Source organism: Phodopus roborovskii, unplaced genomic scaffold (assembly GCF_943737965.1).
Source record: "Phodopus roborovskii unplaced genomic scaffold, PHOROB, whole genome shotgun sequence".
In the NCBI taxonomy this organism is placed as follows: domain Eukaryota; kingdom Metazoa; phylum Chordata; class Mammalia; order Rodentia; family Cricetidae; genus Phodopus; species Phodopus roborovskii.
Window position 1 is genome coordinate 2,395,538 of NW_026126514.1, and position 13,249 is coordinate 2,408,786.

A 13,249-nucleotide genomic window follows, 5' to 3' on the forward strand; every position below is an offset into this window, starting at 1 on the left:
GATGGATGATGGATGGGTGGGTGGGGTGCGGTGGGGTGGGGTGGGATGGGATGAGATCCGGATATCTCGTAAATGTTTTTTAAAAAATTTAATGAAGCAGAATTTTTAGTGCAAGTAAAACAATGGGGCTTGTTACCAATTACAAAAACATTCAAACAAAAATGACAATTTTAGAGAATATAATTGCCATAAAAAGCTGACAGCATCCCAATAAAGACTTTTTTGATATAATTAGTCATAGTAACAAATGTGAGGTTTTATACTGTTAAAATATGTCAACATTTAAAATATCTGTACAACCCAGGGGAAAGTATTTTTCAGATGACCAATGGAAATTTTTACAAAATTAAATACAGATGAGTCACCAACTCAGTATAAGATAAATCATGCAGATCTAATGGTTCAAGCCTGTAATCCCAGCTTTTTGGGAGGCTAAAGCAGGATCACCAAGTTCAAGCCCTACCTAGAGTAAATTTATGGTCAACCTAATCAATAAACTGCCTCAAAATACAAAGTTTTCTTTTTGTTGTTGTTTTTGCAGGGTTAAGGAAGCTGAGACTAACTCAGTTAGTAGGTTTCTTGCCTAGCATGCCTGAAACCTTGAGTGCAATCTCCAGCACTATATAAACCAAGCATGGTAACACACACTGCAATCCCAGCACTCTTCAAAACCAGAATTCACTATCCTTGACCACATAGCAAGTACCAGGCCAGCCAGGGCTACACAGTAAGACCCTGTCTTACCTCTCCTTTCCATAGTTATCCCCAAAAAGGCAAAAGAAAATGATAGGTTTTGCTTGTTTGTGGTGTTTTGTTCTGTTTTGAGACAGGGTTTCTCTGTGTAGCTCTGGCTGTACTGGAACTCACTCTGTAGACCAGATTGGCCTGGAACTCATAGAGATCCACCTGCCTCTGCAGGCGTGTGCCACCACTGCCCGGCCTGAAAATGATAGTTTTGAGAGAATTTTAAAATTTTTTGCTGAATGACAAGGTTTGAGAGTATAAAAGAAGAAATGGATAATGGTACCAGTCACAGAACAATTATGGAAGGCTCCTTTGTTTTGTGACATGCTGGTCTCAAATCTGTGGCAATTCTCCCATCCCGGCCTCCTAACTGCTGAAATTACAGGAGTTCACCATCATTCCCCAGCCAAAGGATGGAGCTAGACTTGTTCATGACATTTGAGATATCTTGTGGATGTTGAAGAAAGAGTCATGTTAATAAGTTTGGAAATCCTAAGTGGGCCCTAAGTTATAGAAATAAATAAATAAATGACAAAGTTTCTCCCAGGCTGGGGATATAGCTGTGTTGGTAGAATGCACAAAGCCCTGAGTTGGACCCTCACTGTATCATACACTTGTGACCCCAGCACTTGGAAGATGGGAGCAGAAAGGGCTGAAAATTTCAGGTCATTCTTGGCTGCACAGCCAGTTTGAGACCAGTGTGAGCTACATGAGATCCTGTCTCAAAAAACACACAAACATAATAATAATAATAAAGAATCACAAAGGTTAATGTGGTCATGAGATGTGACTTAAGACTAGGGGAGTGATTATTTTGGGCACAAAATAATGCCCAGCCTTGAACTTGCTAGGCTTTACCACTGAACATGAAAGTGATAGTCACAGGAATTTGTTAGGAGTCCTGAAGAATTGTTGTATCTGTTGTTCAGGTCCTCTACTATTTACTATACTCAAAATGAATCTGGGAAATTTAAAATTGTACTTACAGTTTATTCTAAAATAAGCCCTGGCAACTCTCCAGCATGTGCTTCCCACACTTGTGTACAAGTCTTATTCTTTCCCAGAGCATCCATGCTTAAAGTCTGCTAAAATGTCTTGTGAGGGCTGGAAAGATGACTCAATGGTTAAGAGAACTTGCTCCTCTTAAACAGGGCCTGAGTTTGGTTCCCTGCCCTCACATCAGATGGCTCACAACTGTCTATGACTCAAGCTCTAGGAGCTCTAACATGCCTGGCGTCTGCGAGCACCTACACTCATATGCGCAAACCCACATTCAGACACACACAGTTGAAAATAACTTTTAAAATGGCTCGAGCATCTAACTTTGATTCCTGAGTCCCATGTGGTAAGAGAGAACCAACTCCAGAAAGCTGTTCTGACAGGTGGCACATTTGCGACAGACAGACAGACAGATAGACAACAATTTTTTTAAATAAGAAAAAAAAAAATCAAAACAAGCCAGGCATGCTATCATGGGTTTTATTCCCAGGATTGGAGAGGTGGAGATATGTGGATAGCTTGAAGTCTGACAGCCTAGTCTAACTGGCATGCCTCAGGCTCCACTGGAAGAAGATCTTGTCTCAAAAAAGAAGATGAGATGGCTCATTCTGCAAGGTGCTTTCCTCACAAGCCTAATGACTTGAGTTTGATTCTCAGAACCAATATAAAACTAGGAGAAAACCAACACTACAACATGCACCAGTCCTCTGACTAGTACATTAATGCAGTGGCAAGTGTATGTACTATCCTCACCCCACACTATATGCAAATACTTGTAATAATAATAAGTACATAATAAAATTTAAGGTGGATGGTCCCTGATTGTCTCAAGTACCTTCACATCCACAAAGCTCTTTAAACAAACTATAACTCTGAGAAGACTATAGCCAAACTCTTGAGATGTATCTTCACAAAATACCCTCTTCATGCTAACACTCATGCTTAAAACCTGTATTTAAAGTCCGTAGGCAAGGCATGGTGACACACACCTTTAATTTTAGTACTCAGGAGGCAGAGGAAGGTGGATCTCTGAGTTCAAGCCAGCCTGGTCTATAGATTGAGTTCCAGGACAGGCTCCAAAGCAATACAGAGAAACCCTATATTGAAAAACCAAAAAAAAAAAAAAACCCTAGAGAAAGTGGGGCTGGAGAGATAGCTAAGCAGTTAAAAACACTGTCTGCTCTTCCAGAGAACCCAAAGTCCAATTCCCAGTACTCGTATGGTAGCTCACACCTGTCTTTAACTCTAGCTCCAGGGGTTTGACACTTATACATACATACATGAAAAACACCAATGCACATAAAATTAAATTTTTTAAAATTAGAAAAAGTACCCCAAACTCTGCCTCATTAAATAAATAAAACTGAAAATAATAAGCTTCTTAAATGTTAACTATAGCTTGTTTTTAAAAAAAAAAAATTTAAAATAAAAATGACTAAATAAGCCAGGCGTTGGTGGCACACACCTTTAGTTCCAGCACTCAGGAGGCAGAGGCAGGTGGATCTCTGTGAGTTCAAGTCCAGCCTAGTCTACAGAGCAAATTCCAAGACAGGCTCCAAAACAATACAAAGAAACCCTGTCTCAAAAAACCAAAACAAACAAAAAGACTAAATAAAGCATCTGAGAGATGAGTGGCAATAAGGAAGTAATTAACACTTTTATAAATCTCTCTAAAACCTGCCTTAATGTAAGAGAATTTAGGAGATTTGTTTCTGCACTTGATCTAGTTGCAGAATGGGGTTTTGTTGTTGTTGTTTTCTTTTGTTTTAATTATATTCATTTACTTGTTTGTAGCTATATGTATGTATGCGACCATGTATCTGTGGAAGTCAAAGCACAGATTGCAGGAGTCAAGTCTCTTCTTCCAGTGGATTCCAGGGATCAAACTAAGGTCTCCAACCTTCAGCAGCTGAGCCTCTTTTATAGTGCTGGAGATTGAACACTATGCCTGGCACATCCAAGTGGCGTTGCAACCCCACCCAGCCTATGACTTCTTTTTTGACACAAGGTCTTGCCTTGACCTCTAGAGTGCTAAGTTCCAGGTATATTCTACCATATCTGATCTAAGTAATAGTTTTAAAAGACAAACTTAGGGGTTGGAGAGGTAAACTTGATATCCAGAACAGTAAGAAGAAAAAAAGACCACCATGCCTCTCGTTCACTGCATCCCAACTCCCTCCCCATGCTCCTGTAATGAAATCCAAAGGCTTGCTCATGATACATGACTCACCCACCAATGCAGACACTACTCCACTAGACCAAGTGCTCCTGAATCCTTTCCATGCCTGGATGCCACTACTGCTTGAGGAAATTCCTCAGCATCCTATAATCTGAATTATCCCTCAATCAAGTCACTTCCTTTTTTTTTTTTTTTTTTTTTTTTTTTTTTTTTTTGTCTTTTGAGAGAGGGTTTCACTCTACACCCTAAGCTAGCCTCAAGCTCACATTAATCCTCCTGCCTCAGCCTCCCAGGCATTGTTATTATAGACATGAACCAGCAAACCCAAGAAAACCTTTTTCCCTAATGACTCCTATTACATTTGAGGGGCTAATGGGAAGCAAAAATTCACCCTTCACTTACTTTACTTTCAGAAACATTGCCTCAACAAGTTCAGACTCTAGGAAGTTGTGTTGCATCACAAAAAGTGGATTAGTTAACTCCAAAAGGAAACAAAACCGTAGTGATTCAGAATAATTCCAAGGGGGAAATCGTTTAACTATTATGCCGAAGAGAACATTAGCATTTCACTTGCATTAATCTCACTTGATTTCCATAAAACCCAACAAGGCTTAGGAGTCAGGCTCCATAGCCTATCATATGCCTCCTAGGCAATGAAGGCAAGCTTCTGAACTCAGCTCTAGCCCATTTCAAGACCACAATTTCCCCTGCACTATGTGCCTTTCCTAACTATACAGATGCACATTTTCAATACAGACAAATCAGACACAATGTATCAAATGTGTGGGCATGTTTTGATTCATTCACATAACTTAGATTAACTTTATGAAATCAAACTGAAAGATTTTCTATGGTATATTAAAATATGCACTTCTTGCCAGGCAGGGGTGACACATGCTTTTAATCCCAGCATTTAGGAAGCAGAGGCAGGCGGATCTCTGTTGCGTTTGAGGCCAACCTGGTCTAGAGTGAGTTCCAGGACAGCCAAGGCTACACAGAGAAACCCTGTCTCAAAAAACAAGTTGGTTTTCTCAAAAAACGTCTTGGTTTTCGCCTGCCTATTTGCCAACTTTAAAAGACTTTAAAGCCTGAGTGGAAGGGGTTCCAGCCTGAAATTCTAGCATTGAGGACGCTGAGGCAGGAGAAGCGTCTGATGTGGTAGTGCAATCCCAGCACTCAAGAGGATCATCTTCAGCTGGAAGCCAGCCTGTGTTACAAGGTGAGTTTTAGGTCAGACTGAACTATAGTGATAACCCTGTTACCCAAAAAAAAAAAAAAAAAAACAAAACCAAAGCCGGATATGGTGGCACATACATGTATGTAATCCCAGCACTTGAGAGGTGGGAACAAGCGAGCAAATTTCAGTCCAGCCCAGGTTACATGAGAACTTGTCTAAAAACAAGAGAGAAAGACTCCCAAATGAATCACCGTTTCAAGAAATAAAGTTCCAAAATATAAATCAAAATTAGGTATTATATCACTTCACTTGAAACATGTTTTCACATATATTCTCACCACTAATCCCCACCTGAAATCATTTTAAGGAGGAACAAAATAAGTCTCTCAGAAGCTAAGTAGACAAGCAGACTGTAAGAATTTGAACATCAGGGCTGAAAAAGTGGTTCAGTGGTTAAGAGCACTTGCTGCTCTTACAGAGGACATGGGTTCAGTTCCCAGAACCCACATGGTATCTTATACCCATCTATCTGTAACTCCAGTAGCAGGAGATCTGACACCCACTTCAAGCCACATGTGCATACATACAGACAAAACACACATACATACACATATGATGAAAGTGAATCTTTTATAAAAGGAACTTGAACCTATAGCCATAATGTCATAACTAAAAATAATTATATGGCTATAGAAGGATGAAAGCAAACCAAGATTTAAAGGGGAAAACTGGTGAAAGCACTTGCTATAAATTACCTAATTTCAATTACCTAAATTCAATCCCAGAAAGAACAGAAATAGTCCTTGTAAGCTGTCCTTTGACCCACACATGCACGACAGTACAAAGCCAAGCACACACCCAAACATATTGCAGTAAGTAAATTTTAGAATTTGGTTTTTTTTGTTGGTTTTTGAGATAAGGTTTCTCTTTAGCTTTGGAGCCTGTCCTGGAATTCGCTCTGTAGACCATCCTAGCCTCAAACTCAGAGAGATCTGCCTGCTTCTGCCTCCTGAGTGCTGGGATTAAAGGCATGTACCACCATACCTAGATAAAAAAAAAAAAACAAGAACAAGAACAAAATCTTCTTCAGGTCCAAAGGTGGCTCAGTACATGCCACCTAGCTTGCTGACCTGGGATCCACATGGTAGAAAGAAAAAACTCAACTTCTACATGCACATACACACAAATAAATACAGAAATAAATTTAATTTTTGGGAATTATCCTCTAAATTGTTTTAATGTAGTAATAGTTTCTTTAAGTGCTGTTATAAAGGGACAATGAATCAGTTTAGCAGAGAACTTGCCAACAACCATGACAAACTGAGTCCAATCCCTGAGACAGACTATGTTACTTGCTAAATCTACATCCCCTTTTCAATGGCTTTCTTTCTTTCTTTTTTTCTTTCTTCTTCCTTCCTTCCTTTCCTTCTTTTTTGGTGGTGGTGCATGCCTTTATTAATCCCAGCACTCGGGAAAGAGGTATAAGCAGGTAGATCTCTGAGTTTGAGGCCAGCCCGGTCTTCAGAGCAAGTTTCAGGACAGTCTCCAATACAAAGAAACCCTGTTTCAAAAAAATAAAAAGAAAAGGAAGGCCTCAAAAATCTCTTAAAAAACAAACAAAACAGAAATCTGTGTGTGTGTGTGTGTGTGTGTGTGTGTGTGTGTGTTTGTCTGTGTGTACACTAAATAGAAAACATAAAGTAACACTTATATCTTTGGTTGTGAGCCTAGCCTTTAAAGGCTGAGCCATCTCTCCAGCCCTATAACACTTAACTTGATGCCTCAGCAGAGAAAAGAGCAATTAAAGCTCCTAGAGAGGAACCAGAGGAACCAGGCTCAGTGCCCAGCACCCACATCAGGTTGCTCACAACCACCTGTAACTCCAGTCCAGGGGAGGACATTTCTGGCCTCTTCGGGCACACTGCATAAGCAGACATAAATATAAATAAATCTTTACAACAAAAAAGAAGCTCTCGACCTAATGGTGACTCTGTAATGAAACATAAGAATACTTAATATTCTAGCTCATGCTTCTATAAATCCTGCTAGAACAGGATATCAATGAAGAAACTAATTATTGTTTTAATAATCTACTGATTGCCTAGTGTGGTGACACACTCCCCAGCACTTGGGAGACAGAGGCAGGCAGATATTTGTGAGTTCGAGGCCAGCCTGGACTACAGAGAGAAACTGTCTCCAAAAACTAAAAAGAAAAAAGGAGTTAAAACCAACCCCTATGATGTGGAAGCTTGTTTATAAGGAGTTCTATCAACCCTGCCTTCAGAGACCTTAAAGGACAACTTACCAGAACTGGGTCTCTCCTTCTACAACAGGTTCTAAGCACTGAACCCATTGAGCCATCTCCCGTGACACTCTTGCTTTATTTTTATATTATATTATATATTTTTTTTTTTTTGAGGCAGGATGTCATGCAGCTCAGGTTGGCTTAGACTATATTATGTTGTTTCACAATATTTGCTTACATTAAGATGTATCTCTGCCTAAGGCACCCTCTGATTGGTTTAATAAAGAGCTAAATGGCCAATAGCTAAGCAGGAAATGATAGAAGGGATTTCTGGGCAGAGAGAAAGAAAAAACTGGGAAACAACATCTAGGCACATGTATTTCACCAACAAGTAAGATGTGCTGAACTAAGAAAAGGTAACTGAGCAATGTGGTAGAACATAAATTTAAAAATATTGGTTAATTAAGTTATAAAAGCTAGTTGGGAAAGATCCTAACTTAAGGACAAGGTTTCATAATTAATATAGTCTCAATATCATTATATTGGAGAACTAGCAGTCTTGCAAAGAACAATCCAACAAGAGATTTTGCTACACTATGTAGGCAAAAATGGTCGACTTTTATTCCTGTTCCTTCTGCCTCTACCTCCCAAGTGCTGGGATTAAAAGCAAAAGCCACCATATCTAGCTAAAATAATATTGTTTTTAACAAAAATCCAAACTACGACTTAAAAAAAAAATCAAAAAGAGAAAACAAGTTGAAAAGATAATATAGATTTATCAAGTAATATAGCCTGTCTACCTCAAAGGCATTAACTGCACCAAACTTTAGGTCAATATCTCAAACACTTTCTAATTACCTTTGAATAACATTAAAGCATATATAAAAGGTTTTTAATCACTTATTGGAATTCAGAACTGTAAACACAAATGAACTCAGAAGACTGTTCTTTTACTGAACTAAAATCATACAAGAAAAACATGACTTTAGTAGCCTACCTAGTAGTGAATTTTCTTTTACATTTTTATGCAAACTTTATTATCATCTCCATCTTCAAATAGAACTGTTTAAAACTATCCAAATTTGGGGTGGTAAGTTAGCTCAGCTGGTAAAGGTACTTACCACAAACCCTGGCAACTTGTTCAATCCTGGAACCTAATACTGAAATGAGAAATCAACTCCTAAAAACTGCCCTCTGATTTCTACATGCTCACTGTGGCAAGCACACTCGGGCACACACACACAAAAGCACTCTATGTAGCAACCAATGTAACTTCTAACTTACAAACAAGAAAGTTACTTTAACAAAAGCACAGTGACATATGAAAACTACAGAAACAGGCAGTTCTAATCTTATTTTCCTAGTTAGTCATATGTATAAAAACAGCTTTAAAGAGAATAAACATTTACATTCTCCTCAATTTATGGGATGTTTCATAACTGACTCAACCAAGCTATGGGTTAATATTAGTATTCCTATAATTCACATTCATTCAACAAATATGTATTTACATAATCACAATTATCATTAGTAGGGTTCCATTTCCAGGCACCTCTTATTTCTCAGCAAAGTAAACAGACAACTTCAGAAATGTCTAAAAGTATGTTTTAAAATTCTCCAGTGAAGTTCTCACACAAACCGAAGTCAGCAAATGGTTGGAAACAGATGTCACCAGAGTGACCCTAGAGGAAGATGTTGAAGGAATGCACTTACGTTTCAAAACACCGATCCACATTGTCAGACATCAAAAGCAGCATGCAGAGCTGTTCCAGGGCTATCAGCTGCATGTCCCTTTCATCTCCCTGTCCCATCTGCAGCCATTCCAGCAACGTATCAGGGTCCACATCTGCCATGGTCTTTAAAATGCCTCTTCCCTACATTTAAAAAGGAAAAGGGGTTTTCAAATGCTCAGAACTGATCAGGCTGTGTTTACACTTTTTTCCTGTATACCTGCTAGAATCAAGTTTTGTAAGGTTCTCAAACTAGTATACATACACACATACACACACACACACACAGATGTTCTCAGATTTCCATATGTGAACTATGGCATGCATATACCCACACACATACAAGAATAAATAAATATACATGATTTTTTAAACTTTCCAAACTTCAAAACCCCTGTATTACAACTTTCCTCTACTTCCAAGGCATAATGTTCAGACACACTAAACACAAGACAGTTTAACACAAGAGTATATATATGCTGATTAGGTTGCTAGTTAACTAGAAACCAGAGCTGTCTTTGTCAAACAGAGAAACAAGGCCTGGATCCCACTCCTGTTATCACCAATGTCTGTGCCAAAAAGCAAAGAGCACCTACAAAACAAGTTCTTTTACCAGCGAACTTCTCCCTGCAACCCCCACTTCCCCGGAAAAAACAAAACAAAACAAAACACTGGGCTTTCCATACTGGCCACATCCAGAACTTTTAAGGAAATTACACATTTGACCCAATTCTCCTTCAAATTTTATTTCTCCTTTCCCAACAACTTCAATAAAGTTTTAATTCTCAAACTTACTCCAAAATACGTCCAAATACAAACAGTAATTAGATATGAAATCTACTGTGTTGGGGGGGTTGGTTGTTAAATACTGGTTAGAACTTACAGCAGTCTTGGCAACTGTTCTTAAAACTTTTTTTTAATGCTTAAAGTTAATACAACTAACAGCTTACCAACTCCCCCCCCCATGCAAAAAAATAAAAATAAAAAAATAGGCCACTCTCGGTTCCCACAAGACGGGGCAGTTAGTTTTTATTTTAAAAAACCAAAATTCGAGAAGTAGTCTAGGCAGGTGAGTCATTACAAAAGCTGCTCTAAGTGCCTGACCGAAGGACAGCCTGGGGTCCCACGCAATCCACCTGCCGGGAAACCAAGAGGCGGGTCGCGGTGGGCAGCCGCCGGCGGCGCCCGGCGAAGCTGCCCGGCCACCCTCGGCCTGCCTGAGGCCGGAGCAGAGCCGCTGACACCCAAGCTGGCTAAGCGAGCTCCCAGGCTGCGGGAGGAGGGCGAAGTTCTGGAGAAGCAATCAGCTGCGTGCTCGAGAGGAAGCGGGCGAGCTGCCTGCCGGCAGGGCTGCGGGGCTCCCGGAACTCGGAGGCCCAGCGGGACGTCCCCGATCCCCGGCGGGCGGGCAGCGGAGCCTCATCAAGGACGAGGGGAGCGCAGCCGGAGCTCCGGCGCCAGCCAGCCAAGCCCCGTAGGGCACGGGGAGGGGAACAAAGGGGCCGGGACCGAGCGGCGGCGGAGGCGGACGGTCGACCTCACCGCGCCGGAGCCCGGCTCCGCGCCCGCCCGCCCGCCCGCCGATGGGCTCGGCTGCCCAGATCCTCGCGCAGGCCCAGCCCGCCGTCGGCGCCGAGCGCTCCCGCCTGCCCTCCCCGCAGCCTCTTACCCTGCCTCGTCGTCCCAAACAGCTCCGGTCCAGCTCCAAGCAGGCCGCGGGCAGAGCCAGGCCCGGCCGCGGCCTTCGAGTTCCCAGGAAGCCGCAGGCCGCGCAGGTCGAGCCAGGCAGGCGGCACAGGAAAAGCCGCGTCTCGTCCCTCCCCTTCCTCCGCGGGGACCCGGTGACAAGGAAGCGAGAGGTCCTCCGGAGCGGCGGCAGCCAGCGCGGGTCCCGACCCCCCGGCACGCGGCTCCTTAGGCACTGCGGTTCAAAGCGAGGCCCGCGCGCAGCTGCCGGCGGCGGCGGGGAGAGGCCGCGTCCATCGCCAGCCGGGCGGGGGCAGGGGACGGCTCGACCGGGTGCCGGGCGGGGAGGCTGGCGGAGGCCGCGGAGGCGGAGCGAACGCCTCCCGGCCGCCCTGCCCGCGGCCACCTGGGGCGCTGCGGAGGCCGGCCGGCCGGCGGGACGGGGCGACGGCGGGGGACGCCGGCTCCCTGGGGCGGTCGGCTGGCTACGGCTCTCCTCAGGCCGCCGGGCGCCGGCCTGGCCGCGCTGTCAATCGGCGCGCGCCGCCGGCAGCTGGTTCGCGCACGCTCCGCCCGCCTCGCCCGGCGCGGGCCACTCCGGAGTCCGGCGGAACTGAGACCACCGTGGTGGCCGTCGGGCCACCCTTCCCGGCGTCCGCCTGAGGACGAGCGCGCTGCGGTTTACCTGGACGCTTCACGGCGAGCCTGGCAAGCCAGCTCGGCGTTATCGCCTCGGTGCAGATGGGACGCGTGCCTCCTGGCGGCCCCCCTCGGAGTCCCGGGAAGCGGCGGCCCCGAGGGCTTTCAACGCCTTTTTTTTTTTTTTTTTTTTTTTTTCCCTTTTTCCCTGCGGTTTGTGGTCACTAGTACTTCCAGAGTTTTTCCGTTCAAACTTTTATTTCACCGGCACTTGAAAATTAAAGACTGGCCGCTGGGAGTGGCGTCCGCCTGTGACTGTGACACTAGGGAGCTGGAGGCTGGAGGACCTGGAGTTCAAGGTCATCCTTGGCTACATAATGAGGTCGTGACTTGTCTAGGCTACTCCGGTGGCGGCAGTGGTGAAGGGGGGTGGGGTAGAGGAGCAGGAAGAAGAGAAAATGCTCCTGCCTCTAGGGGCGTACATGGAGATGTATGCCATTAACACACATACTTCTTAACAGCTAGAGCCCCTTGGTTTGTGAGATTACCAGAATTATGCCTCACACTCCTTACTGAACTCTCGTTTATTCATCCTTTGAACAGAAAATGGCAATAGATACTTAATTTTATAAAGAGAGACTATGCAAAGACCTAGTCTAGTCCTTTTCAAACACAGATGCACATGAGATTCACCCGCAAAAGTTTTTTTGTTTTGTTTTCTTTTGGTGTTTTTTTTAGCAGTTTTAGATCCACAGCAAATTGAACAGAAAACACAGAGAATAAGTTAGGACTACCTTGTGTTCCTGGCCAGCCAGGTCTAAGTACAGAGAGTTCCCAACTGGTCTCTGTTTATGGTCTTACCCTTTCCAAAATGTCATCTAGTTGGAATCATATTGAACATACAGCCCTTTCAGAAGGACTCTTCATTTCACTAACACTAGTTGGGACCCTCTGTGTCTTTCAATAGATTGGTAACTCACTTATTTGTTTGGGGTTTTTTGTCCTGGATTTTTTAAATTAAGTTTTGTTTTTGCTTTTTTTGTTTGTTTGTTTGTTTGTTTTGTTTTGTTTGCCTGTTTGTTTTGAAATAAGAGTACACTTATGTAACCCAGGCTGGCCTCAAAGTCAATATCCTCCTGACTCAACTTCCAGGGTGCTACAAGAGTGCATCATCACACCTGGCTTGGGAGTTCATTACTTCTTAATGCCAAATAATAGTGAGTTGTTTAGAAGTATCACAATGTATTTATTAATATACAGATCCCTGGATTCCAGCTTCACAGACTATGAATGGGCTGCACATCAGAAATTTCCAAAGATCCCCAGCAATATATCTGATACAAACAACATACCTAATAAAGGACTATTGTCAAAACATATCAAAATATCTTCAAGTCCAAGAATAAGATCACTCCTGGAGGGAGAGCAGAGTTTGTTGAACCACAATTCACAATTTGGAATTGAGCATTCTCCAAAGCAGAAATAATAAGGTGTTGTTCAGGCCCTGGAGAGATGGATCAGCAGCAGCTAAGAGCACTTGGCTGCTTTTCCTAGACAACTGGGTTTTAAATCCCATCATCCACGAGGCAGCTCACAATTATCTAACACCAGTTCTAGGGGATCCAACACCATCACACCAACATACATGCAGGCAAAGCATCTATGCACATAAAAATAAAACCATATTTAAAAAATATTAAGTTACCCTATGGGCAAAGTTTGCTCAACACCCCTCTCCAGCATCCACAGTTGCCTACCAGAACTGTCAGAGCAGGTCAGGCAGCCCAGTGTTATCACTAAACAGAGGCTGCCATGAAAGCTATGTTCTAAACCTCCACATTTGTGCCAGG

The 13,249-nt window shown here is 43.0% G+C and overlaps 1 protein-coding gene across 5 annotated transcripts in view; it reads right to left on the reverse strand.

The window, feature by feature from the left end:
* Nucleotides 1-10,887, reverse strand: part of Hectd1 (HECT domain E3 ubiquitin protein ligase 1) — a 90,396-nt gene extending 79,509 nt beyond the window's left edge. For all 5 annotated transcript variants that reach the window (XM_051195814.1, XM_051195817.1, XM_051195816.1 and 2 more), the window contains exons 1-2: nucleotides 10,744-10,887; nucleotides 9,058-9,218 (exon numbers count right to left, since the gene is read on the reverse strand). In XM_051195814.1, the coding sequence (XP_051051771.1) occupies nucleotides 9,058-9,197 (140 nt within the window). In that variant the 5' untranslated portion in view covers nucleotides 9,198-9,218; nucleotides 10,744-10,887. The remainder of the gene's footprint in view (nucleotides 1-9,057; nucleotides 9,219-10,743) is intronic.
* Nucleotides 10,888-13,249: the final 2,362 nt, after the last annotated feature.